The 27,004-nt window shown below is 34.5% G+C and overlaps 1 protein-coding gene across 1 annotated transcript in view; it reads left to right on the top strand.

The window, feature by feature from the left end:
• CEP128 (centrosomal protein 128) overlaps window positions 1-27,004 on the top strand; it is a 423,508-nt gene that overhangs the window by 331,351 nt on the left and 65,153 nt on the right. The window contains exons 18-19 of the mRNA XM_049770323.1: window positions 7,375-7,424; window positions 26,727-26,750. Coding sequence (XP_049626280.1) covers window positions 7,375-7,424; window positions 26,727-26,750 — 74 coding nt within the window. The remainder of the gene's footprint in view (window positions 1-7,374; window positions 7,425-26,726; window positions 26,751-27,004) is intronic.

Genomic DNA, 27,004 nt, shown 5'->3' with positions numbered 1-27,004 from the left:
GGGACTGATTTTCTGTGGCTTATAACTGACATTTAGAACTGGTACTTCCCCTCCTTCATCAGGCTTAAGTCTTCCAGCAAGCATTCTGATAAATGTCATTTGTGACTTCTTAAGCCTTTTAATTGGGTGTGATACTTGGTTAATTTCATTATGTCAGATCTGTCACCAAAAAAAGCAACTGAACAAACTTATTGTCTCAAAATATTTCATTTTTTGAAGATTTATTGTCGCGATACATAGAGTAACACTATAAACAAGAACACTTAATTTTTTTATTGTTTGTTTTGTTTTTTGTTACCACACCTGGCAATACTCAAGCCTTCCTGATTTCTGGCTCTGTGTTTAGGGTTCACTTCTAGTGGGTCTTGAGAAACTATATAAGATGCTGGGGATTGAACTTAGGTTATTCACATGCAAGGCAAGTTGCCTCACCCGTTCTACCATTTTTCTAGCCCCTGGAACATTTAATTAAGTGAGGTTCAGAAGTCCGAAAGTAAATGCTTTCTCTAAATCGGCATCATGAATCCATTATATTCTGCTGCCTGTGAGTGCCATTCTCCCTATTGCTGTTGTTTTAAGTGTAGCTGTGTGTATCCCTTATTCCTTTCACTTCCTCCTGAAACCTGATAGACTGACATTAAAGTCTAATATTGATGAGCTATTGTATAGTGAATTTTACAGCGAAGGGGGAGTATTTCATCTCCAGTATTTCTACAGAGGATAAGAAAAGTTGCTAGATGATGGCATTCCTGCACTCTTATACATAATCCTCCTTTCAAAAATAAATATTTTGAATTTTTCCTGTCTTAAAATGTATAACTTCTGCTTTTTACTTAATCTAAATGTTCACTTTCCTTAAAAAAAAAAAGGCAAATAAACAACCTGTCTGCTTCCTTGACTGCCAGGAACCAAAATCAAAATAAAAAAGTGTTAAAACCTCCTTAAACAGCCAGACCACGAGTTGCAAAGACTGTGAAGGAAGTGGTACAAGAGGGACTTAGCCAAAAACATGGTCATGATATATTACCTTGAGTGTGCCAGAGAAATGCAGAGAGGGAAAAAAGAAAACCCACAAAAACACCAAGCCTGGATTCTCCAACATTCATCCTTGCTGCCTTGCATTTTCATAGGGACTTTCCTCCCCAGTGAGTATCTGCTCAATTAAAGAGTTGGGGGAAACCCAAAGAAAATACACAAGACTGCTGCCCTTTTCACCAAAAAATTTTTTCATTATATAATTCTAATAGAAACACATTTAACCATAGCAATTTCCATGAAGGCTAAATTGCTATTGGTATTGAATAGTACATAAAAGTATCATAAAGAACAATAATTTGCAGGCCGTGAGCATGAAAGTAGAAGTGATCCTTCAGTCATCATACTGATCATTTGTTCTATTACTGGTATGGACAAACAACAGAATTATTTTTATCATGAGTAGCATTGTTCACACTCATTTGTCATAGCATTATTGAACTTCACTGCTAAGAGGTATCAACTCTTCTCTGGTCTTGTGTTTGCTTGCCATAGTTTCTTCTCTGTGAAGCCTACATGACACATTTCATCAGAATAATAATTCTGAATGCATGTACTTGAACAATGTAGTTAACCAAACAAGTGCAGAAAGCAGTGTTGTTAGCTGAGAAGGGGATGTGGGAAGCCTAAGTATCAAAGGTAGTGGGGCAGCAGTTATGGGGATGTGGACATAAAGACATTGAAGTCATTGACATCAGAGAATTGCTAGAGGAAGTCATAGGAATATAAAATGTGTGCTTCTAAATTAGTAGAAAGAATAAAGAATGATGCAGATAGGTTTTAAATTGGTTCTAATTGTAGCTCCTGCACTAACTAGGTAATTTCAGACCTATGAACTGCCTATAGTCTATCATAAAATAAAATATCTTCCTGTGCAACAAATAGTCTTTTCTAACTCTAAGTTCTTCAAGTTTATGATTAGTGATAAGATAGTTCAGTTCATACCCAATAGACCAAATATTGCTGGGAAATAGCCCTTCAGCCTCATTCTCTTGGGTATTCCACTATAAAAATAAAAAATAATCAAACCAATTCTGATTTTATTGACATATTAATGCTACAAATTTTCAAGAGTATGTCTCTACTTTTCTGTCTGTTTATGATATTTTATAGCTACCACAAAACTTTCATCCCTATCCCCTTTTCTTTTAGTAAACATTCAGAATCACCAATTAAATACCAGACACCTAGTCAGTTTTGTAGTTTTATTATTTTTCTGCTTGTGAGAAGTTGCTTTGGTGTCTCATATTTCACAGTGAGTGCAATTAAATCCTTTCTTATTTCACTTACTATATTCATTTCAATTTTATCAATTGCATTTCAAAAGGCACAAGTTCATCTTTTTAATGGCAGCATAGTGTATATTGAATGTATGTATACTACAAATTCTTTATCCAGTTCTGTCAGTTCTATTCTTCGTTGCATATAGAAATGCAGAAGAGCTCATGTATTAATCTGTTCAACTCATTATAAATACTATCTAATCAGGGGCCAGAGCAATGGTGCAAGTGGTAGGGTGTCTGTCTTGCACGTGCTAACCTAGGATGGACCACAGTTTGATCCCCCAGTCCCTTATGGTCCCCCAAGCCAGGAGTGATTTCTGAACACATAGCCAGGAGTAACCCCTGAGTGTCACTGGGTGTGACCCAAAAACCAACCAAAAAAATAATATCTAATTATTTTAGGTAAATCTTTGGGTTTTCTATGTTATACCATCTAAAATATATTTTATTACTGTTTTCTCAAGGATTATATCATTTTTGCTTAATTTTTTTCTTGTAACACTTTTAAAACTTTGATGAAAGAAAGGAATGAACTGGACTTCCTTTGTCTTGCTTTAGATGTGAGACTAAGCTTCCCATCCAGGGTTTCTTTGCTTTTTTTTTTTTTACATTGAGTATGGTGTTAGATATGCATTTGTTGAATATGGTTCTTATTATAATTAGATATGTTACTTCAATTCCCAACATGTAGTTAAATTATTTTAGCATAAATGAATGCCGTATCCTATATTCAACTTTAATTATATATGACTGTATGATTTTTTGTCTTTCTTTTTGTTACTGTGATGTCTTATATTTGATTGACCTATCATTATTCATCCTGGGATATTGCTTGGACATTATAATTCTTAAGATTGTATTAAGATTTCCTTAAGCATTTTTTGCTTCTCTTATTTAGATAAAAGGGAGAAAAAAAAGTGTTAGAAACCCAAGGAAGTTTGTGGACTTCATGCAGGGTTTGATTTTTTTTCCTCAACGAACTCTCTTTGCCATTTGACTCTGCTTTTTTAATTACCATCTTCATTGTTATGCAGATTCCTTTGACAAAAAAATAAAATAAAGCTTTAGAATCATCCGAGTAATAAAATTCTGGTCATTTGAAAGAAAAAAATTATCTCCCAGTGTCCTTATTAGCCCCTAAAAAACGATTCCTGCTGCCATTACTTAGGTCAGATGTTCATGGAGCTAAGGTGATTCAACTTATCTGCCTAAATGGCTCATGCCTAATTGTGTGATGAGAGTTTAAGTAGTCATATGAAAAGGAACCAGAAACCACTGAGAAAAAAAAAGAAATGATACAAAGAAAAAAGAGCTCGTGTTCTTCTATTTTCTACATATAAGTTGGGAAAAGGTCAATGGGAGTAAACAGGAGAGGTTTATTTATATACTTATTTATTTATGAGCCATGTCTAGTGATGCTCAGGGTTTACTCTTGGATCTTATCTCAGGAATTATTCTGGGAATTTTCTGGAGACCATATGGGATGCTGGAATTGAACTCCGATGGGCTGAGTGCAGGGCAAGTGGTTTACTTGCTATACTATCACTCCAGCAAAAATTTTAAAACCAATTGCAGGTAGCTTTTTATTAATCTATCCAAAATAAAGAGATGCAGTTGATGTTTGCCACATAGAAGATCCTTTTAGCCATATGTCCTACTATCTGAGAACATGAATTTTTGAATTATAAAGTTATGAGAGTAGATTGAACTTCTGTATATTTTTTTCAGATGTGTAAATTGACTGGCTAAATGAGAGGTGTACAAGTTAGTATGATCCAGTTAATATGGTAAATTTTAGCTTAGGTATTAGATGTTTCTTATATTGACTTGGTTGTGGATGAACAAGATCAGTTTTCTGTTTTTTTTTTAATGATTGATGGATCCTATAACCTATAACTTCAAATCCCGCATATCATAAAACATGTTAATTATCAGAAGGGCTCAACTTTGAGGACCTCATATTAATCAGAGGTAATTGAAGGAAATGGAAATTCAAACATAGGGACACCAAGTAGTGATCTTATTTTTTCATAAATATTGTAGGATTGGAAGACACAAAGTTCTGTGAGCCAATTTGCTTTGATAATTATTTTGTCTTCCCTTCTTATTCTGTTAAGAGAACTATGATTTTGTATTTCCCCGATTAATATAATAAACAGGCTCCATTTTTCTCCTAGTCAAAAGATTTGTGTGAGTATAACTAACTCTTCACTTTATGAGATTTCAATGTGGGTTGAGTGACAAAAAATTAAGCAGTATTCAGGATATAAATGTTCACTATTTCATGCCGCGTATCTAGACCCATCCACACCAGTTGTTTTTTTCTCTGCAGAGTCTGGAGCCTCTCATTTACTTCATATAACTTTTCAGTGTGTGTGCTCCAGATAGCAAATTCATTGCTTTCAGTTTAAAAATGTTATATACCAAATCAGTAGTTGGGACAACCAACGAATATGTAATGTAGAAAGAGCTTGGATCCCTTGTTTTGGTCACATTGCATATGAATCCACTCTTTGCTTGTTCATGTGCTAATGTACAAATTTTAAGAGGAAACATCAAAATATATGAGACCTCTATTTTTTTTTTTTGGCTTTTGGCTTTTGGGCCACACCTTGTGATGCTCAAGGTTTACTCCTGGCTATGCGCTCAGAAATAGCCCCTGGCTTGGGGGACCATATGGGATGCCCAGGATCGGAGATTGAACTAAGATCCATCCTGGGTCAGTCGCATGCAAGGCAAATGCCCTACCAGTGCGCTATCGCTCCAGTCCCATCAAACTATGTGACGCCTCTTCAACCCTCAATGTGCTAGACTAGAGATTATTATTTTTCTTTTTTTTTCATTTTTTTGTTTTTGTTTTTGGGTCACAGCGCTCAGGGGTTACTCCTGGTTCTATGCTCAGAAATTGCTCCTGGCAGGCTTGGGGGACCATATGGGATACTGGGATTCAAATCACCATCCTTCTGCATGCCAGGCAAATACCCTACCGCTGTGCTATCTCTCCGGCCCCTGTGCCAGAGTTTCTTCTGCAGTATTTAATTTGTAATTATATCAGGATGTCAATCTAGATGCATGGAAAGTAGATGCATTTGAACACTTAATGGCACTTAAGCCAGCAACATCATAATGCAAATGCTCAAGGTATAAAGAATAGTTGAAAACACTTAAAAATTTACCACACTCCCAGAGTTGTTTCTATATGCCTTACGAAAGCAGTGGTCTTTATCCACCAGCCCATAGACTAGTTCTAGCCTGCAAGTGGAGAAAAGTTAAAACCCAATTGTCAACCACAATTTGTCTACATATTGTCTACAGCTGGTCAGAGGGCCTGAATTGTTGGTCCTCAAGTGGAAAATGGTTGAAGAATTCTGAACTAAAGAACCTTATGTGACAACTAAAATTCCCTTGAAAAATGTGCTCCTGGACCAGAGAGATGATACAAGGGGTAAAATGTTTGCCTTACATGCTGCGAACCCTGCTTCATCCCTGGCAACATATTTGATCCCCTGAACTCCTCTAGGTGTCACTCCTAAGCACAGAACCAAGAACAAACCTTATGTACCTATGGGGTGGCCCCCAAATACTTCCTCCAAGAATATCTTAGAGCCTAGGAAAATATCTCAAAGCTTCTCAATATTCTCAAGGCTTTGAAGAGGCTGGTTTGATCCCTGGCACTTCATGGTCTTCTGAGCATTGACAGGTTGGGGGAGAAACCTTTGAGCTCTGAGCCAGGATTAGCCCCTAAATATTTCTGGGTATGGCTCCCTAAACAAAACAAATAGGGCAAAAACTCACTAGTGTCTCAGCCCGCTGATCCTCATTGCTGTAACTGATTATAGAACTTTGAGGAGCCTACATAAATTCTTCTATGGGATACAGAAGTATTGTAATCATAATACTAATTAATTGTGTCTTGAATTAATTGCCTGCAACTTCTCTCTTAAAATGCAATCTCTAAGGGTCTTTGCCATCAGTCATATTGTCTACTCATTCTCCTGGGACTTCAGGGTATTGTCCACTTATTTGTAATTTCCAGGGTTACTGGACTATTCACACGAGCATCAGATGTCTATTGCATCTCATATAGCATTTGCTAAAATCATTTGCATTTGCCTTTCTGGGATATGTATTGAATTTCTGGAAGATCTCATTTCCTTTAATGCAGCACAGCCTCTTGGTAAGCTATATCAATCATAGGGTAAAGCAAATGCTAATATTAATGTGCACTGCTGTAGGTGTTTCTTGCCAGTTTTCATCCAAGTTCTGACTCAGCCCTGCGTTCTTTAGGTTTGTGAGATCTAATAAGATCATAGCAGAGGGTGGTATAGCTGGAGGCAGAAAATTCTGCTTGCCAAATATATTTTCCTTTATAACAAGTTCATAAATTAATCTGGGGCCCTGAGACATCATGGCTATATACTTGCATTTAGAAAAAATACCCTTTTCAGCCGACTGCCTTACCTTCTAGCCACTAATTTCTCTGAGTTACTGCCAAATTCTTGGTCAGATAACTTCAATGTGTCCCACCCTCTCAGTGTGAAATGATAATTAATATGACTTTATAGTTATATTTAAGGTGGTGTTCTACTTTCATTAATAATACCCATTATTTCAGGGTGTTTTCATTTGGTTATAAAAATTGATTCTGGAGGTGGAACTTGGCTTGAGAGCTTAATTTTAGAGAAAATGGTTCATTTCTAATTTTCTTCTCAAACTAAAAATTTCTTTTCTTAAGAGAAAATTTTATGCCACTTTTGAATTATATAAATACTGGAAGAATTAGTAAACTGTGGGTTTGATTTTGCATTTTTAATTGAATTTTGCCTCCATTTCTAGTATCTCCAAAAGTATCGGAATGCTTAGACCTCTCCTCTAATATGTTTGGTGAAGTCCAGAGCTCAGTCATATCTTCTCATTTTATGTTCATGATTAAACTTCAGTTATAAATTTTCTTTCCAGATAATAGTTTACCCAGGGTACTGGCAGAACTGGGTTTGATAGTGAGTAGCAATCCATTTTGTTTTATTTTGATGGAAATTCTACTTTCTTATTGTAGATCTGCTGGAGGAGTCCCACAGAAAAGATGAAGAAATGGAATCTCTGCAGGTAAAATAAATTCTGTAATAGGGCAGCTATCCTTGGGGTGAAAATATTTGTTTTTATGCTCACTTAGCTTTTAATAATTAAAGCCAATAGTGGACACATTCAGACAACTGTGGCAAATGCAGTGACAAATACATCAAATTTTTAGAGGCCAGTTGGAATTTGCTTCCTTTGAGTAGTGTTTGAGAACATTTATAATCTTCTCTAGCAGGAAGCCAACTCAGCCTCTGCTCTCGTCTTTGAAAGGAACCTTTATTCCCTGGTATAGCTTCATAGAACTGCAGCATCAGGAAATGAAAGCAACATCCTCCAGAATAATTTTCCCCCAAACAGGACTGATGAATGAGGATGAATTCATGGAAATATGCACTTTCAAATATAAGGCAAAAATATTCTGACTTCATGAATATCCTCTGCCAGTGGCCATTCCAGAATGGAATTTTGTGGAACTTCATATGCTTATCAATTCTGCATAGATTTATCATACGTATTTCTTAGACCAGAAAATGAGGTTTTAAGGAAAATGCTAAAATTTTAATTGGCTTTTCTATGATGTAAGCAATTCATTATCAGATGACATCTGACAAAATCTCTTTTTTTCCCTTTTGGGCTAATTTCGAAAAATGTAGCTCAAAGTAAAAGTCTCTGTTAGGGTAAATGTAAACACTTATACTGACATGACAAAAACACTTCTTTTAAAGTCACAGTAAGGATTAAGAATAGCAAATACTATGAATAATTCAAGTGTTTCCTGGGCCTAGAGCAATTTGGCAATACAATGTAGGAGGGTAATAGAAAAAGCTGGCCAGGATGCTTCAGGAACGAAGATGGTTGTTAATGGGGGAAGTGGGAGTGGGCTCCTTGTATTCAATCATATTTTTGCTTGCCATTAAGAGAAAATTATATATTAATCTGAAATGGAAGAAGTCTGTGGTTCTATATATGCAATAAAAATGTCCTATGTTAGTCCCAGTTTGGTACACATTAGATTCTTTTAACACCTTGAGCTAGAATCAAAAGAGAAAGCCTTATTTTCTTTGTATTTCAAGTATTTTAGTTAGGCACTAGGTTTGTCTTTGGCTCCACAGTATCACATGTATAAATATATTTATTCAGCATATAGTACATATCTGGCCTTTTGAAATGGCAACTCAAGCTGTTTTGAATTTATTTCTCTCACAATACAAATGTTGGAACCAGTAATCCCATTAAAAATATAATAGCTTGTGTTGCTTCTCAAATATTTATTAAATGCTGGCAGCATGCTTTACCAAAATGTTCATCAAGTGTGGTGGAATGCTCCAGCCAACTAACCATGGGCACTTTTTGATGCAGAGTATCTATTATGATCTCTCATAGCACAAGAAGCAAATGTTGGCACTTTGTGATGGCAATTAGTGCCCAGCACTAACAATACTTTATTACGAATAAAGAAGAAGCTGGCACTCCTTAGAGTGCACAGTGTGCAGGCCCATATGCAGAAAGTCTGCCCTTTTAAGGATTAGAGGGAAAATTCATCAAAGGAAAACTTCCTTTCTGGGCTTCAATATTAATATCTCTGGTAATAGAGAGGACTATTGTAGCATTCAGCTGAATTCCTCCACTCACAGAAGAGAAATTCTGGAAAAAGATGAGAATACCTTTTTGTAAAAAATCATAGTAGGATTAGAGACTGACAACTGGGAATGGGAAGTTTTGGCTCTGCTTCTGTTTAACTTGGTAACCTTGAGTAACTCAATTAACTTTGCTGTGCCTATTTTCTCATCTGTAATATAAAATCATAAAATTGTCTTCTGGAAGTCTTTAGTGTAGATTAGATTATCCCAGAAGAGAGAGCTAAATATTTAATTCCAATTTACAGTGTTAGTAAATCCCCATGTATCCAAATTGGAGTCAAATCCATTTCCTCATTATCATCTTATAATTATATATAACAAACATTCTGCATTTAATATTAACCTCCTTAAGGGCAAGGGGTATTTTTCTATAAACTCTTTTCTGTAAGTAAAATGCCTTCATATATTTTAACAAATACTTATAATATCTTATCATGCACCAAGTCTGTGCAAGGCATTATTCTAGGTGTCAGGGATATAGAAACAAACTTCTTTATATTGGGAAGATGAACCTGGCTCCAAGCCCTTGATAGGAGTACTTGATATTGGTGAAATGAATGAGTAGCAGAACAGGTGAAAGTATTGTTAAGTGGGATTATATAATAATATGTCAACATTATATTAGAGGAGATTCAAGGGTCATTGTAGGAACATATTAGATAACTACCTCTCTTTGTCAGGTTACATGAATTGTAGAGTTGAAAATGGGTGGGTGGAACTGTATGGAATTAACGCAAGTATCTATTTTACATGAAATTATTACTTAAATGTTTCTATGAGTTCACATCAGTAGGTTTGAGGTGAAGGAGAGAATTAGAACTGTTGGAAATATTAAAGGCCTGATATAAAATAGAACAGCCATTTTATGTCTAAAGGAAAAAGTTTAAAATGAAAAAGTTTAATATAATAGAATGTAAGTAGAACAAAAAAGTAGAGGCCAGATGGGAGTAAACCATGGTTTACCCTTTAAACTCTACATCAGTTTTCTTCTGCCTTCAGCCCACAAACTGGTGCTGCTCCATAGATGTAGAAAGATTGAAAACCACTGATCTGCTTTGGACATAACTGCCAATGGACTGGTATTAGTCCACAGTGTAAAACAGTTGAAGAACACTGGTTTAAAGGGCCTCATAAAGGAATTAGGAATATACCTTTATCACAATTCAGACCCATTCAGCATTTAAAAAAAGGAAACAAACTGATCAGAGTTTTATTTTTAAAACTAGGAACAATTGGCAGTAAAATATAAAATAATTGGGGTGGAGGTATCAAGATATATAAGAATGAAAGGCCCATATCTTGCATGCACCTGATTCTGGTTTGATCTGGGCCTGGTTCTGTCAGGGATATATATGTGACTATGTGGTTGCAAGACAAGATCATCACCTGGATGGAAACAGAATATGAAAAAGAATGAGTTATTTTGGATGCATATTTTTAGGGTATAAAATTTTTAGGGTATAGAAATTTATTAACTTTTAAGACTGGTTGCTAGGAAATAAGATATAAGAATGACTTGGCTGAGTTGCTTCATTAATGGTTATCTAAATCAGTATGATAAGGAAGAGTTGATTCATCAAGGTTTTGCTATTTTTATCTTTGGTTTCTTGCAATATCCAGATATCAAATCAAGAGGTGGATTTATTTAAATCTATAAATCAATGAAGACTTTAATTGGACATACAGACATTGGTCTCATCAATTGTGGTTACCTTATCCTATAGACGATTCTCTATTATGGAAGCAATAAGAACTCATAGGAAAAGTATGCTGAATAAAGATATAAAAACTTAAGCCAGAACTCTAGGGGACATTCTTAGAAACCAGCTAAGAATGAAAATCCTATAAAGAGTCTAAAAAATAAAATAATTTCTGAAGAGAATAGTGAAGCTTAGCAAAGAATATTTCAAGGAGAAAATAATAAACTGAATAAATATGTTAAATCCTTGAATTTACGTAGTTAAGAGGTTTAGGTTCTAATGAAACTTTGCCATACCATGAATCATAATTTTCTATCATGCCTCTAAGGCAGCTTTCATCCAGAATTTACCTAGGTGCCTTACCATAGTTGCTATTCAGCAAATCTCATTGACTTAATAAACAAATCCTTCTGGGTACTTATTTATATAGAGCCCATTCTTGGTTCTGTCTAAGACCTATATATTCACAGTTGATCTTTCCAATCCTAGAGTTCACATTTTGTTTAAAGTTTGAGTGGCAATGGAAAGCTTTGACTTTAATAATTCTGATAATATTTATACACACATTTTCCTTTCTTTATCTCTAGATTTCTCCAGTATTAGTCTATTTAAATGTAGCATTAAAATAGAACATTAATAAGCGATTACTTTAGCAAGGGTGGTAAGAATCAATGGGTAAGAGAAAGTAGAAAAAAGTATTGCGGGCAGATAGCAGATGAGAGTACTTTCAGTTCTGGATGAATCACAACAATAGGTAGGTATGCACATATTTGACAGTAATTTTACAAAATAGCTGGTAATTAACAACTTCTTAGCTATAACTGAACAGTGTTTGTGTTTGGCTTGTTGGGGTTTCTTTATGCCTGACATTCATTTACAGTTACATTCATTGTATGCTGTTCTTCTTAAAAACGTGAAGTGTTGTTTTTGGCTATAGATGTGTGTGCAGCATCATAGTCCTATTTGCATATGTATTTCTGCATACAATGAAACAGGCAAGTCCCTTTAGTCTGTTGCAGATGAATGGAAATGTTTTAAATGATATAAAAGGTAATCCATATTTTTCAGTTTAGTTGAAAAGTCTTAAGGACTTTTGATAGTAGGGCTGCTATTATTTTATTTTATTTTGTTTGCTTCTTTGTTTACATTTTAAAGAAATGACTAGCCTACCTGGTCACTTTTCACCCATATCTTGCTTTTCCTCATGGTCTTTTGTGAAGCTCCAATATGCAAAGCAATATTCAATAAAACAATGCTATGCTTAATTGTAAAAAGCTTCAAAATGCTTCCTGCGCTATTCAATAAAGTATCTTTAAAAAAAAGTCTGCCCCTTTTATTACATCAAATTGCTGTTATTCCACTTTTCATTTTAGTTTAAATGACATAAAACTAGGTGGCCTTTGAACATGACTTTTCCTATACACTTTTCTTTTATTAGGTCATTGTGAGGTTTTGTCCGTATCTATAAATTGAGGATATAACAATGTTCTACAGTGCTAGACTATTGGAAGTACTAGCCATGTAAAGAAATATGTAAAAGGTCCATACTGCATGGGTTTTTATTTGACTGACTCCACACAATGGTTGTTCATTTGTATCTAATGTAAATGTGCCAGACATGAAGCTACCTGCTAGTTGGGAAGGTCTAGAGCTGATCTCAAGACGGCATTTTTTTGTTTGTTTGTTTGTTTTATTAACCTTTTTCTTCTCTATTTTCATCTCCTTCTATTCATATATGAATCTTTTTTAAGGAACAAACAGGACTTTAAATTAAGCTTTTTGTTAAACTTAAGCTAAAGGGAGTATCATAGCCAGTGAATAGAATGAAAGTATGTAGAAAAAAAACCCAATGAATCAATAATATATGGGTTATACATCTGATCAGTCTCATTTTAAGGATAAAAAAAATAAAACATTTTTGTTGTCTGATCTACAGTGTTATGGGTATTCTAGATAATTTCTGTTGTATGAGGATTTTTCTTAGAAGTTGGTTGGGGCTGGAGTGGTAGCACGGCATTAGGGTGTTTGCCTTGCACATTGCTAATCCAGGACAGACCTGGGTTTGATCCCTTGGCATCCCATATGATCCTCCATGCCAGCAGTGATTTCTGAGCACAGAGCCAGGAGTAACCCTTGAGTGCCACCAGGTGTGACCCAAAAACCAAAAACATAAAAAGTAAAAAAATAAAAAGAAATTGGCTGGCCTCTTTAATAAAAAAAAATGAATTGAATTTTTAAAGTTACATATTTTATTTAGAGACATCCCAGAAGCTGTTCTTTAGCGATTCCCCTTAGGAATATTGACTATTATTATTATTATTATTATTATTTCTCTCTTACTCTAAGACAGTTCTTAGAAATATTCTTAAGTGATCTGTTTGAACAGTTTGATTATTTTTAGACATCTTTTTAGAGTAATGGGGCAAATATTTGATTTTGGTTTTGCCACTCTAACACTATTTAGACAAAAGCAATGGAATGAGCAGAACAAAAAGAGAATCATTCCCTCAACCAGTATTTCAGTTACTTTCAAAGTAGCATTTTTGAGTGATCCTCCATTTCGCTTTTCTCTTGGTCCAGATCTAATACATATTAATATAGGCATATGAGAATATATAAAAGAATTTCAGACACATTGTTGATGCTAAACTGTGTGTGGGGAGGTAAAGCACAGACTAAAGACAAAAAAAAATGACAAGGGCAAATAAATTTCCCTGGAAAATGCTGGAAGTACAGCGCATTAACTTCTAGTCCCAGGAGACTTTGGTTTTTCCCATAAATAACAATGTGATAACCAGGGCTAGTCACAGAACAACTGGATCATTTTCATAGTTTTTCTGTCAGTGTGCACAGCTTGAATGTAGAATAGAATTCTTAGGAGATTTTAAAAGGTGGGTAACATTCCAGGGATGGGGCAACTGAAACTCCCTGAGTTACTATAGCAGGGAAAGTGAAATTCTGGTGGCCACTGTATAGTCAGAAAAATTGGAGAATGATTAAATAGCTAAAATAAATAAGTTTAAAATAAATTAAAGCATTTTTTAGCCCCCCCCCCAGAAATTCTTGCTTAGGAGATATAAAGTACATTCTTGGAAGTTCCAGTTTGAATACACTGATGAAAGTGGGATTGACTGTTTAAGATTTATTAAACAGGGAAGAACATGCTATGCTGCTCATTCTGGCATCCCTGCTTATCTCCCCAAAATACATTCTTCAAATCGTAACTTATCATGGAGTTTCTCCATTTATTTTTTACTGACACAATAAAGAACTATTCTAAGAAATTACATAAGCAAACCAAACCATGGGTGAGAATGGAGGATGGAAAGCCAGGCAATACTTTGCCACTTTCAGGACTAGGATATTTAAAGGCTCATTAAAATCTCGATTTTCTCCAAAGGTGAGGAGACTTAGCATGTCTTCAGTTCCATCTGAGGTCTCAGCAGAGATAAAATGTTAACAGGATGTATTGGGGTCAAGCAGGGTCTCAGCCAATTAGATCTGCACATTTCAATTTACTATGTCAAGAAGTCTCAGGAGAGAATGCATTCAAGTTCAGTAAAATAGCTTCCACTCAAAATTTTAGTGATCATTAAATTTTATCACCCAATTTTACCTGAAATTTACAACTTAATTTTAATTCCAAATTTATGACAGAATAAAATTGGAAGATTGACTATCCTAAGTGCAAAGTAGTCTTACATCTAAATATGGAAATTGACTGGCTAGACTAGACCATTTTCTCTTGATAACAAATAGCAAAACATGACTGGTTTGCATCTTCAACATGATGCAAAACACACACTTTTAAGTACTCAGTGATCCTTTGAGTCAAACTTCTAAAAAGGCCTGCAAAAAAAGCAGATGCAATTTAGAAACATGAAAAAAATAAATAGAACAAAGACAAGTACAGTAGTCTTTAAACTCGAAGTCTCAGGTTTTATCCTATGACACAAAGCTTACTAAATAATTTGATGGTGAGAATGAACCAAGTGTCCTTATAAATTTGTAAACTGCCCCCACAGGGTAGAAATTATCTTTTTGTCTTCAAACATCATCTTCTTTGCAACTGATTTCATGAAACAATTCTTTTTCCAAAAACTTCCCTTCATGCCTTAATATATTAGCATTGGAGTCTGGGCTCCATGGACATTCCAGCTAATGTAAACAGCAGCTTATGTTCTCTTGTGGAAAACAAACCATATAAGCACATCATAATATGTTGCCATATTGAGCTTGTTGGGGTTAGGAGATTGGCCTTGTGTCCCCAACAAGCTCAATTTTCTAATTGTCACCTTATAATTTACAACAATTTAAATTGGTTTCTAGAGTTTAAAGAGGTCTAGCCATCTATTCCATAGATTCCCGAGTTATAAAAGTTCAGTTTGGCAAAAGAAAGCAGATTCTAATTCATGGAACTCTGCTGACTATTATGTTTCTTTGTTTTTCCTATCACCTCCCTAGAGAATCCTCAAACTCAGGCAGATAACCATGTGTCTTTGTCTATTCAGGTTGCTGTAACAGAAATATCAGAATTGGTTTAAACATGAATCATTTCTTTCTCACAGTTCTGAAAGTTGGGTGGTTGAAGTTCAAAACAAATTTTAGTATTTGATAAGAGCCAACCTTATGTCCTGGTTCATAGAAACTGGTAGCAGAGTGCTGTGTAGTCTCCTTTAAACAATTAGGACATTATCCCTTTCGAGAGTACTCCATCTTCATACTGTAAATTTTTCATAGATACCCACATTTCCTAATATTATCATTTTGGGCTCAGGATTGTAACTTGTGGTTTTTGGTAGGACACAATATTCTGTTTGAATATGCCATGATTTCCATTTTGTCTTCTATCTTCTCTCATCTTCCTTCCACAGTAATAGTTGTGGAAAGTAATACTTTAAGTACTGACTAGTATGCAACAGATTTGGAAACAAATGTTCAGCAGAAATACATTTTTAGTTGAAGCACTTTGTATAGACTCCTAAACCAAATCTCTAAGCTGCTAAAGCATTAATTGGACATCACAGAAAATAGCTATCGCTCTCACTTTGAAACTAATCTCCATCTCTGCTTCATTTTACAGAACATAACCAAAAGTACAGAGTATTTTCCTTTTCAGATAACTTGGAACTCACTACTGTGCTTTAACATATTAAAAAAAACCTCTGATTTAGCAGTTAATTCTTAATTCCCATCAAAATTAGAATGAAATAACCCCAATGGGCAATGATCTGTGAATCAAAGTAGAAAATAATACCTCCATCTGATTTGTTAAAGAATTATGCTAATTCTTCCCTGCATTACTTTTGTGTCCTATACTGTGCTAAAGCTTTCAATATTAGTATTTTTAAACAGTTCATTTTAAATAGTTTCTTAAGGTATATATTGTTCCCATTATACAGAGACAGAAGCAAAGGTACATAGCTTGCTCAGCTAATGTGAGGCAGATTTGCCCCTGTATTGGAATCTGTTTGACTTCTCTAACACTGTACTTACGTGCTTAGTGAACTTGCAATGAACAGAGCTTATATATTTCATGTTCCTGGCTTTTCTTTTTTTTAATTATTATTTTTTCACAAGAGTGCATTTTAGTCTAGTAAAATACTGACTTTTTACCTCCTAAAACAATCATATAAGCTAAATAATTTTAGAATATACATTAAATAGACCTTACCAGTAACTTACTAATATTAAAAATTTGTATTATTTGTTTTTCTATTACTTTTAAAAGAGACAGAGAGAAGGAAAAAAGAGCTATTGACTTATGAACAAGATTTTTAATTTCTTGTGCTGATTATGAGTGATTCAGTAATTCTGAACACTTCTAGGAAGGAGAAAGGATCATTTTTCTTTTTCCATTCTGTACCTTTTCTTTTGCTTATTCATCAATTTTAAATAAACAGACTGAGAAAGTTGTTATTAAAGCCCTCCTTGGGCTTCTTAAATTTCTGTTTTAAACCAGGTTCAAAATATTCTGGCAAAAATTAAAGACAACATTGAAAACAATTTGCATACATTTTGAATTGTGAAAAGTGCTAAAACTGAAATAAGCTGAAAAAAATAACTAATCATCATCCTCTCATATCTTTGTCTGAGTATTCTCTTTTTTTTCAGAATATCTTTTAAATTTAGTTCATACCATTAAATTTAGTATCAGAAATTTAATTTATTATAAGCTTAACATTTTACTCTTAAAAGTGTGAAGGCATATTAGCATGATAATTAAATGGCATTTAACTTCTGCTAACAATATTTCTATACTTTAAAGAAAAATAGCAAAATATTACCGATTGAAACTGCTATGCCATAAAGGCATAAGATAGTAAATACCTTCTGCTATTTGCAATTCAAATTTTTAGTTCTCTTGTTATTGTTGGTGGAAAACAAAACAATAAATTTGTTATGAGTGAAACAGGGGCCAGTGGGAAAGGTATTTACAGGCTCAGTGGTGAATCAAAACTCCTTCAACCTGGATGTAAAAGAATCAGGAGACTATCACAATAGAGGTGCCTGGCCACAGAGATAGTACAGCAGGTAGGGTGTTGCCGTGCATATAGGCAACCTTAGTGCAATCTTGCCACCACATACTGTCCCCTGAGCCCCACCAGGAGTGATCCATCCTAACTGAGCCAGGAGTGAGGCTTGAGCCTCACTGGTTGTGGCCCAATAACCAAAAGAAGAAAAAAAAAATCAAACCACTTGTGTGTAGCTCTAAAAAAATAAAAGAAAAATAAGCACAATAGAAGCTCTATTTAGCTGCACAAAATCACAGCTAAGTAAGTTTAGATCTTTGCTTGCTTTTATCCTTTTTATTTTTTTTTTCTTCTGATATTCCCCAGCAGTACTGACTTGGGTGCTTCAGCTGGCCAAATGTCAGACCCAGAAATAAGACATTGCAACTTACTTAAAAGCATATGGCAAAATATAATTTCTTTTATTATATAGAGAAATAAATCTAAAATAGTACCAATAGTGATTTCATTGGCGCATTAAATTTTATTGCAGTACAGTGTGTGTTTTGTTACACTGTCACCTGACATCTGTTCAAAATAAGGTTCTAAAACACTTCTGACATGGGTAATGTTGGAAAAGAACTTTCACAACAAAACAGTTTTCCAGTGTATTTTTTTTTTGACTACTACCACAAGCAAAAAATATAACTTGATGGTATAAAGAAAAAGGATTTAGGGGGATAGAAAGATAGTATATAATGCTTCCACTGCATGTGACCGACCCTGTTTGAATTTCCAAAGTGTACTGTATTCAGTTTCTTTATTACTTCTAGTTCTGTTTCCTCACACAAAATCTGACACTGTTAGCTATGGTCCCTAAAACAATAAATAAATAAAAGCAAATTAAATAGGGCTGGAGAGATAGTGACGGAGCTCAGAAGCTTGTTTTGCCTGCAGCCAAACCTGGTTCAAAACTTAGCATTGCATATGGGCCATTGAACTAATTATTAGTTAATCATTTGATTTGAAAAAGTATTATTTTTTGTTGATAAGCATGTGCCCAATATTCTACATAGTGTCTATTTAAATAAATATTAATTAATAAATGGGTGAACTAAAGAATGAAAGGAGTAAATGAGTGTGAAAGGAATGTTGTCAATAAATGACTGGAAAATTTAAATTCAAATTGTATGTAATTTTCACATATTATAAACACTACATTTACTTTGATTTTGTTTCAGTGAAATAAAAATACAAGAAGGGCCAGAGAAATAGTACAGCATGTAGGGCATTTGCCTTGCAAAAAACAAAACAAAACAAAAAAAAGAAACAAAAAACAAAAGAAATAAGAATTGTAAATCCTATTCTTAGCTCATAGTCCTATAAAAATAGGCAGTGATTTGAATGGCATGAGTTTGATTCACTGTCCTGCTTTGCTGACCTAAGTCTTACAGTGATCTAGATTAAATGCTTCCTATTTCAAGAATGTTTGCTTTCATAATGTGAACTTGAGGGGCTGATGAGATATCGTTGCTGATCCGGCTTCTATCCTTGGCATCCTATATAGTTCCTCAAGTTCAGCCAGGAGTAATTTCTGCACACCGACCTAGGACTAATCCCTCAGCATCAGTGGGTGTGCCAAAACAACAAACAAAAAAAAAATTAAATCAAATGGTGAACTTGAAATTGTATATAGTTTAAAGAAACTTTTTAATTCTTTCTCAAAGAATAAATTTCTGATGATAAAGTTTAAGTAATTTTCCAAAGGGACAAGTAGTATAATTTTGAATAGTCAGACTTTTATGAACTTTGAAAATGATACCCATTTGGTACTCCATTATATACAGGTATGGTTCTCTGAATAGTAGTTTAATTACTAATTGAAATTGCACAGATGTATATATTAGGTAGCACCCATCTTTTATGTTCATTGATTTTATAAATGGTAAAATTTATGGTTGATCATTTCCAAGTTTGATTTTGAAAGCAAGATTATAAAGGTATGTTGGAATAAGTCATCACTCTGTTTATAGTCCTGGAGTTTTTAAACTCAAGTAATGATTTAAATGTTTTAAATTTCAAGCAACGATTTCTCTAAACTCTGTGATTTTAAATCGCCTAAGAATTTTGTGTGTACATTTTTATGTACAACATGATTACTCTAAATTGAAATTTTATTTTAAATTCTATAATTATGTTAGTGTGTTTGATAGCTATTACTATTCATAGTGCTTTCAATTAAGACAGTAGAGCTTTCCAACTCTTTTTCTTTACTCACATCTCTCTTAAACAGCCAAAGCTACTGTTTAAAATTCCACCTTGGGAAGATGCTAGTCAGATCACAATGAGAAATCAGAATGAAGCTCAATTTGAAGAAAAAGCAGTTAAGTATTTCATAGGTAGGATTGTTAAGAATATTTAAAGTAGTAAATTTGTTTTATTTTAAAAGATTTAGAAAAGTCAGTGTTCAAGTATGCGTTGCAGAAGTACAACTACATGCATTTTGGCTCTTTTCCCCCTACTTTGCTACAATGAAGAGTAAGTGCATCAATGAATATCAGAGTACAGCTAATATAAACTTGAGTTTAAGTCCTTTAACGTTTTCTTTCTTATCTATATGTATTTATTAAGAAATGTGGAGTCATAATAGTTATACTCTTAATCAAATGTAAGGAAAATGGAAGCAAATAAAAGCTTATTCATATCAGCCAAATAGATTCTTCTGAAACCTTTTGCTTGCATGTTTTGATTATCTGTATGAGTAGTCTCTTGTTAGCTTAACATGGTGAAAGGGAATTGAATCTAGAACCCCACAAAAAGAAGATGGGACTGAGGAGTGAGAAGTGAGAGAAAGAGCCTCTAATGTAAAAGGTCATGTACTGAATTCCTATAAATAGTTGAGTCAGTGACTACATGTAAATTAGAATGTGCAATGTTGGAAGTACTAAAAGGTAAGCTATTTAATTCGCAAAATGAACTGCTTGTTTGTACCGTTTAATGATTCAGCTGTGTGACAAATGTGATAGTCAAAGTCAAGTGCTTGATTTAGATATTTGGGAGGAAGAAAATTGGATCAACAGGTTCTATGTTTTTTAATAGGATTCCTTGTGGTCATTTTCATCAAAAAGCCCAAAGAAGTATGTGGAAGTTAAGGATTGGAAGAAAAGAATATAGCAGCCTTAGGATATCTGATTCGGCCAGCAAGAATTGGTAGTAGTCAGATTCACAAAGTGAATTAAAAAACTGAAAAAGCATACTCTCTTGTTTCTCTACAAGTTCTGCATGACACATGCCTGTTCATAAATTATGCCATAATCACTGCTGCACTTGATTTGTGCAGGAGTTCAGAACATATTCAGTTGATATATGATGAGCCTCACAACTGGAGATGTGTTCTTTATTTTTTTAAATGTAAATCTTTGGAAAAAAAATATATGGAGTGTTGATTTCTAAGTGTTGACTTTCTCCCCCTACTGCTCAACTTCTGTCCCTCTATTTCTTTTAGAGAATAGTCAGTTCTTTGAAATTGATTGTCATTTACATCGCCCCTTGCCACTATTAGAAGCTTTATATTACCTACCCATTATTTTCAGTTATTCTCCATTCCATTTACTGAAATGTGGTTACCTTTTACCAACATTTTCACTATAGAATCGAACAAATTCTACCCCGCAAAATGATAATTCTGCATTATTACATATAACATACCTCTATACCATTCAATTTGTGTTTTCAAGATAAATCTTAAGGTATTTATCTTGAAAGAAAAAAAATAAACTCAATTGCTTTTACTGTAATCTGAAATAGAAAAGGTGGATCTGAAGGTTTTTTTTTTATTAGTAGTTCCTTGCAAATGGCAAGAAATGAATCTTACCTTGCCTCTCAATTGCATTTTCCAATGTGAAATTTGTTGAAACAAGATAATAGACTGTTCCCCATTTTGTAACCTCACACCCAGTCCATTTCAATATTAACTGCAACTTCAGCCTTTCCTAAACAGGTCCAAACCAAAGAGCACTGACCTCATGAGAAATGGGGCCACATGCCTAAACAGCTATCTGAAAATGTAGAAGAAAGCTACAGAGAGCTGATTCTTGGGGTCTCTATTCCTGACAGTAGTAGTAGATGAAAGAACAGATCAGAATTGTGAAGTTCATGGGACCGGAGCAATAGCACAATGGTAGGGTGTTTGCCTTACATGCCGCTAACCTGGGACTAACCTGGGTTTGATACATAATTTCCCCCCACCAAGCCAAACAGGAACAATTTCTGTATGCGGAGCTAGGAGTAACCCCCCACCAAGCCTAACAGGAACAATTTCTGTGTGCAGAGCCAGGAGTAACCCCTGATTGATGCTGGGTGTAGCCCACCCCCCCCAAAAAAAAACAGAATTGTGGAATACAGACTGACTCTTTTTACTCTATGGTAATGTCTCTTCAGGAATATGTCATATGCTAAGTGAAAAGCAGATGATAAAGGGAACCTTATTTGCTTGGTGTTCCCTCTAGGTAGGAAAGGAGGTATTCTTTAAATTGGCTCTCTTGGTAAGTGAAAATAATGGGTGGGAAGATGGAGGTTGTTTGGTCACTAAAAAAAAAAAAAAAAAAAAAAAAAACTATTTAGACAAAGTATTGATGCCATGTTGTGTTTCCCCAAACTTCATTATTTTTCAATCCAATTCAGGGTCCAAAATTACAAAGGTACATTTGCAACCAGTGGAGTGATTTAATGAAGACTGACTGTGAGGATCTAAAGCCAATGAGGGTTGACTGGGAAGCCACTATAGCTGTTCTAATGCTGCTTCCCCCCCCAGGCTTTTCTTAAGTATACAATCACTGATCTTTAATGGATAAATTTGTGTCTAGATTGTTGTCACTTGATATATTTATAACTAACTTATGCTATGTTAAAAAGCTATTTTGGTGTTACTACATTGATGTGATTTCCTCCATTTTGTTTCAAATCTTTTCAGCAACGATGATCTTTTTGTGATGATTAATAATGTCATTTTCCCTTTTTTAATTTGAATATATTGAAGGCTAGCAAAGAATACTGTATAAATCATTTTTAGGGGTTGGAATAATAACACAATGGGTAGGGCATTTGCCTTAAACAGCTGACCTGGATTCAGTTAGATCCTCAGCATTCCATATAATTCCCCCCCATTCTGCCAAGAGTAATTTCTGAATGCAGAGATAGCAGTAATTCCTGAGTGCTGCTGGGTGTGGTCTCAAGACCTAAAACAAAAAAAAAGATCATTTTTAGTTCTTTTTAATAGTAAGAATACGCAAGCTTGTCAATTGTCTACTTTCATGTGAAAGTGTAAAATGGGGAAAGTGTGTATATTTGCATTTTATTTGACATCCTTCATATAAGAAACAGCAGAAAAGCAGTAATGTAGCTCAAGCAGAGTTAGAAAGAAGATAGAATAAGCCAAACTATGACATTTTGAGTGAAGGACTACATTTTTCTTACTGGAGAGAGGACTGATGCATTTTGACCAGTGAACATTGTTTCCTCATGGGAGTTTTCTGTTTAAAAACCTGCATACCCATCAGATCTCTTCAATCCCAGAGAATTTTTGAAAGGGTTGGAGAGTGAGTAGGTAGATATTTATACCAGAATAATCCTTTGTTATATGCTAATATATATATGGAAAGCATTCTTAGAAAATACTATATTGGGCCGGAGAGATAGCATGGAGGTAAGGCATTTGCCTTTCATGCAGGAGGTCATCGGTTCGAATCCCGGCGCCCCATATGGTCCCCTGTGCCTGCCAGGAGCAATTTCTGAGCCTGGAGCCAGGAATAACCCCTGAGCACTGCCAGGTGTGACCCAAAAACAAAAAAACAAACAAAAAAAAAAAAAAAAAGAAAATACTATATTATTGTATTACTATAATAAGGTTATGAAATCTGTTCACCTGTTCTTACCAGAGACCTGAGTACTTTGATTAAGTAGAACTACATTACCTCTTATTTTAGAGATTTGATAATCCCATAAGATAATTAATTCATTTGTACCAGTTGGGTGAAATAAATTTTAATGATTGTAGATTCAAATACCAACAATCCATTTAATGCTCATTTTCTACAGCCTACAAATATTTGCCTATCTCCAGTGATGATAATGGATTTACCTAAATTCATTTGTAAACTCAATCTATATCCTATTGTGACAGTGCAGCAAAGAACAAATTAGTAAGAAGAATTTAACAAATTACAGTAGTATCTACAATGCCTAGTACATGTTTTTGGCAAGTTGGATTATTGAAATGCAAATTAGTAAACCGAATTTTTAAATTCTACTTTTTTCAAATTTTCTTAGCTATATATATTTTAAGCTGTATTCAGTATTTTCTTTGGAAGAAAATAGGTTCAAGAAAAATATGTATACATAAATTAAAAAGAAATAGATTGTTTATTGATATTTTCTCATTTTTAATTAAAGTAGAATTTGGGGATAATTTGCTCAGTCTTATAGATTTGACCTGACTTGAATCTTGGACTGCTTGTTATAGAAAACTACCATAGACTGAGAGACTTAATCTGTAAAAATTTATTTCCCACAATTCTGGAATGTAAGAAGTCTAGGATCAAAGTATAGGTAGATAGAGTTCTTAACAAAGCCTTATATATTTGGCTTTCATCTCATATATGCCTCACATAATCAGAGAGAGAGCAAGCATCCTGGGTCTCATATAAAGTCACTAATCTCACCGTGAAGATTCTATCTCATAGAACTAATCTCATAAAGTCCAAATTTTGTAAGATACTGGGTATTGGGGTTTAGCCCAAGAAATTTTCAAGAACACAACCAGGCAGGCATAAGTCATATTTCTTTTAAAGTTCTCTAGCAAGTATTTAAGTTAAGTGAAGACACTAATACATAAATTATATGCTATCTTAGCCAAACACAGGGATATAAATTAAGAAAGACAGAACATAAAGATACACCCGCTTTGAATAATACCAGCCCATAAAAACATGGTATGGGAAAATCATAGACCCAAATAGTAGTTGTAAATATTTTGGGCCTTTGATGATGGTTCATATAAATGTTATATTGCCAAAAAATTGTTTCTCACTCTTTAAGGCTCTGTAAGTCTCAGTCTCTGATGAGGGCTCTTCCATCTGCAAAGAATGATAAAGCATTACTGAATGGTTTTGTCCAAGGAGCATTGTAAATAAATTGCCTGGTAACAACAGATCAAAGCCCCCTTGAGGCATTTATATGCATTTATTATGAAGCAGTCAAATGTGACAGTATACAAGTCACCAGCAAAACAGCAGTTATTTTATGAAAATTATGGGGGCGAGGGTGAGGTTCTTGCAAGTATGTCAACAAAATGCAATTAAATGATATTGCTGAAAACAGTCTGCTATGGGCTGATTTTGCATAATGTATTCATTTAACTCATGCCCACATAGTCAAGTGTTTAAAAGGGGAACTGCTCAACTTAGTTTCCCAGATCTGGGATTGGGTTTGGGTTGCCAAAGTCCTCAAAATGTCCTCTGTGTTAGGTGAGGCTGGGAGAATGCAGCCACTTTCTCTTAGGATACATTGGTGTCTGGAGACTGAGTGGGTCCTTGATAAGCTACTAGATACTTTAGTTGAGAGGTCCTGACATTGCTGCAGTGTTTTCTATTCCCACTACTACTTTCCCTTTTAGGACTACTGTTTTCTCTTTTAAACACAAAATAAATTCAAATTTTACAACAGATCTCCGACTTCTTAAACTCATGTTAAAGACAAAAATAGTACTCATCCTTCTAAAATGTATTCCCTCATTAAAACTTTTTAGACTCTTAAAATTAGCATGTTTTTATTTGATGGAAGAAGTATTTATTTAGTTATTTCTAAGAAGAGAACACATGCATTTTGCTTAATCACTTAATATTTTAAGTAATACTGCCAATGGTCCAAATTTGTTAGAGAAAGGAGACTCCTAGACAGTGTTTCAATGGGCCTGACATCACTGCTTAATTACTGCCCGACATTATCCACTGTTTGTGGATGGGTATTTGGGCTCAATAGTGGTTGGAGGGGTAGTGTTAGTATAAGTGTAGTACTAGTGATCAAATTCAGTACCTCAACATTCTCTATGAACTAGTTTCTCTACCCTAACTCAAATATGTTAAAAAATTGCTATTAGTCCTTCTATAAAGCCTCTCTAGGTTCAGATTTTAATAAATAACATAACTTTCTCATATATTTTCCTGCCTTCTTTCAATTGCCTGTTTACTTATTAATTACTTAAATAAAGTTGATTTTTTTTGTGTGTCTGAATGTTAACCTTTTATGAGATTACACTTTGTGCTTGTTACTACTTGAGATTAATGTTCTGGTCATGTCTTGTTTATTCAAATGATCGAGTATAGCTTCATAAATAGAGAAATAAAATGTACCAACAGAAGTATAACATTTAATTTAGTAACTACATTCAAATATATCATCTTCACTGTTCTATTAAACCTGGTAATCCTAACATTAGCTAAGAAGAAAAAATATTAGTGTTTATTTTGTGATTTTGTCCATAGTGAGTTCATCCTGAGTAGGAGTGTTTATTTATTTATTTATTTATTTATTTATTTATTTATTTATTTATTATTTATTTATTTTTATTAGTTTCTTTATTTAAGTGCCATGGTTACAAGCATGTTTGTAGTTGGGTTTCAATAATACAAAAGAAAAACCCCCTTCGTCATTGCAACATTCCCAACACCAATTGCCCCCCACCCCCTCCTCGCCCACCCCTGCCTATCTTCGAGATAGGCATTTTTTTTTGTTTTGTTTTTGGGCCACACCCTGTGACGCTCAGGGGTTACTCCTGGCTATGCGCTCAGAAGTTGCTCCTGGCTTCTTGGGGGACCATATGGGACGCCGGGGGTTCGAACCGCGGTCCGTCCTAGGCTAGCGCAGGCAAGGCAGGCACCTTACCTCCAGCGCCACCGCCCGGCCCCATGAGATAGGCATTTTTATTTCTCTCACTCACTAACATTATCTTGATAGTTGTTGATGTAGTATTTCTCTAACTGTACTCACCAATCTTTATGGTAAGCTGTGTATCATGTGTTGTTCATTTCAAACCATATCTCTATTGCTTCTGGGTATTAATACCATTCTATCTTTTTTTTCTTAAATCCACAGATGAGTGAGACTATTCTATGTCTATCACTCTCCCTCTGACTCATTTTACTCAGCATAATAATATTATTTTTTATCTTTTTAAAATCATCATTTCTGAGGCTGGAGTGATGGTACAATGAGTAGAGAATTTGCCTTACATATTGTCCACTCAGGTTCAATCCCTGGCATTACATATGGTGCCTGTTCTGAACAGGTTGAAGTGATTCCTGAGTGCAGTAGTAACCGCATAATAATAACCGCATAACTCAGTGGAGTGTAGGCCCCAAACCAAATTTAATTAATTTAATTTTTAAATATTAGAAGATAAATGGAAAATTTAAAAATTATGTATTTGTAGATTATTTTAATAGCTTTGTTTTAATAATCTCTATTATGCTTTATTTGCAGGATCGTGTAAATGCCTTAGAAATGGTAAGTGGGGGCTTTTTCTTTCTCCTGTCAGAATTACTACCATGTCCTGATATGGATTTCAGATCATACTTGAAAAGATAATCTTCCAGAAACATTTATAAAATTGTATCTAAGAGTCAAAGGAAAATGTAAAATATACCTGAAAGGAACGTAAAACAGACCTTATCCCTTTCCCCCAAAAGTTGAACAATGTAAAATGTGCATAAATAAGTAGTCTTTCAATTCTGATGATACTGAGATCTACAAAGCTTTGA

Source organism: Suncus etruscus, chromosome 3 (genome assembly GCF_024139225.1).
Source record: "Suncus etruscus isolate mSunEtr1 chromosome 3, mSunEtr1.pri.cur, whole genome shotgun sequence".
Classification (NCBI taxonomy): domain Eukaryota; kingdom Metazoa; phylum Chordata; class Mammalia; order Eulipotyphla; family Soricidae; genus Suncus; species Suncus etruscus.
The sequence above is the reverse complement of the archived record's forward strand: the minus strand, read 5'-3'. Positions and strand labels throughout refer to the sequence as shown.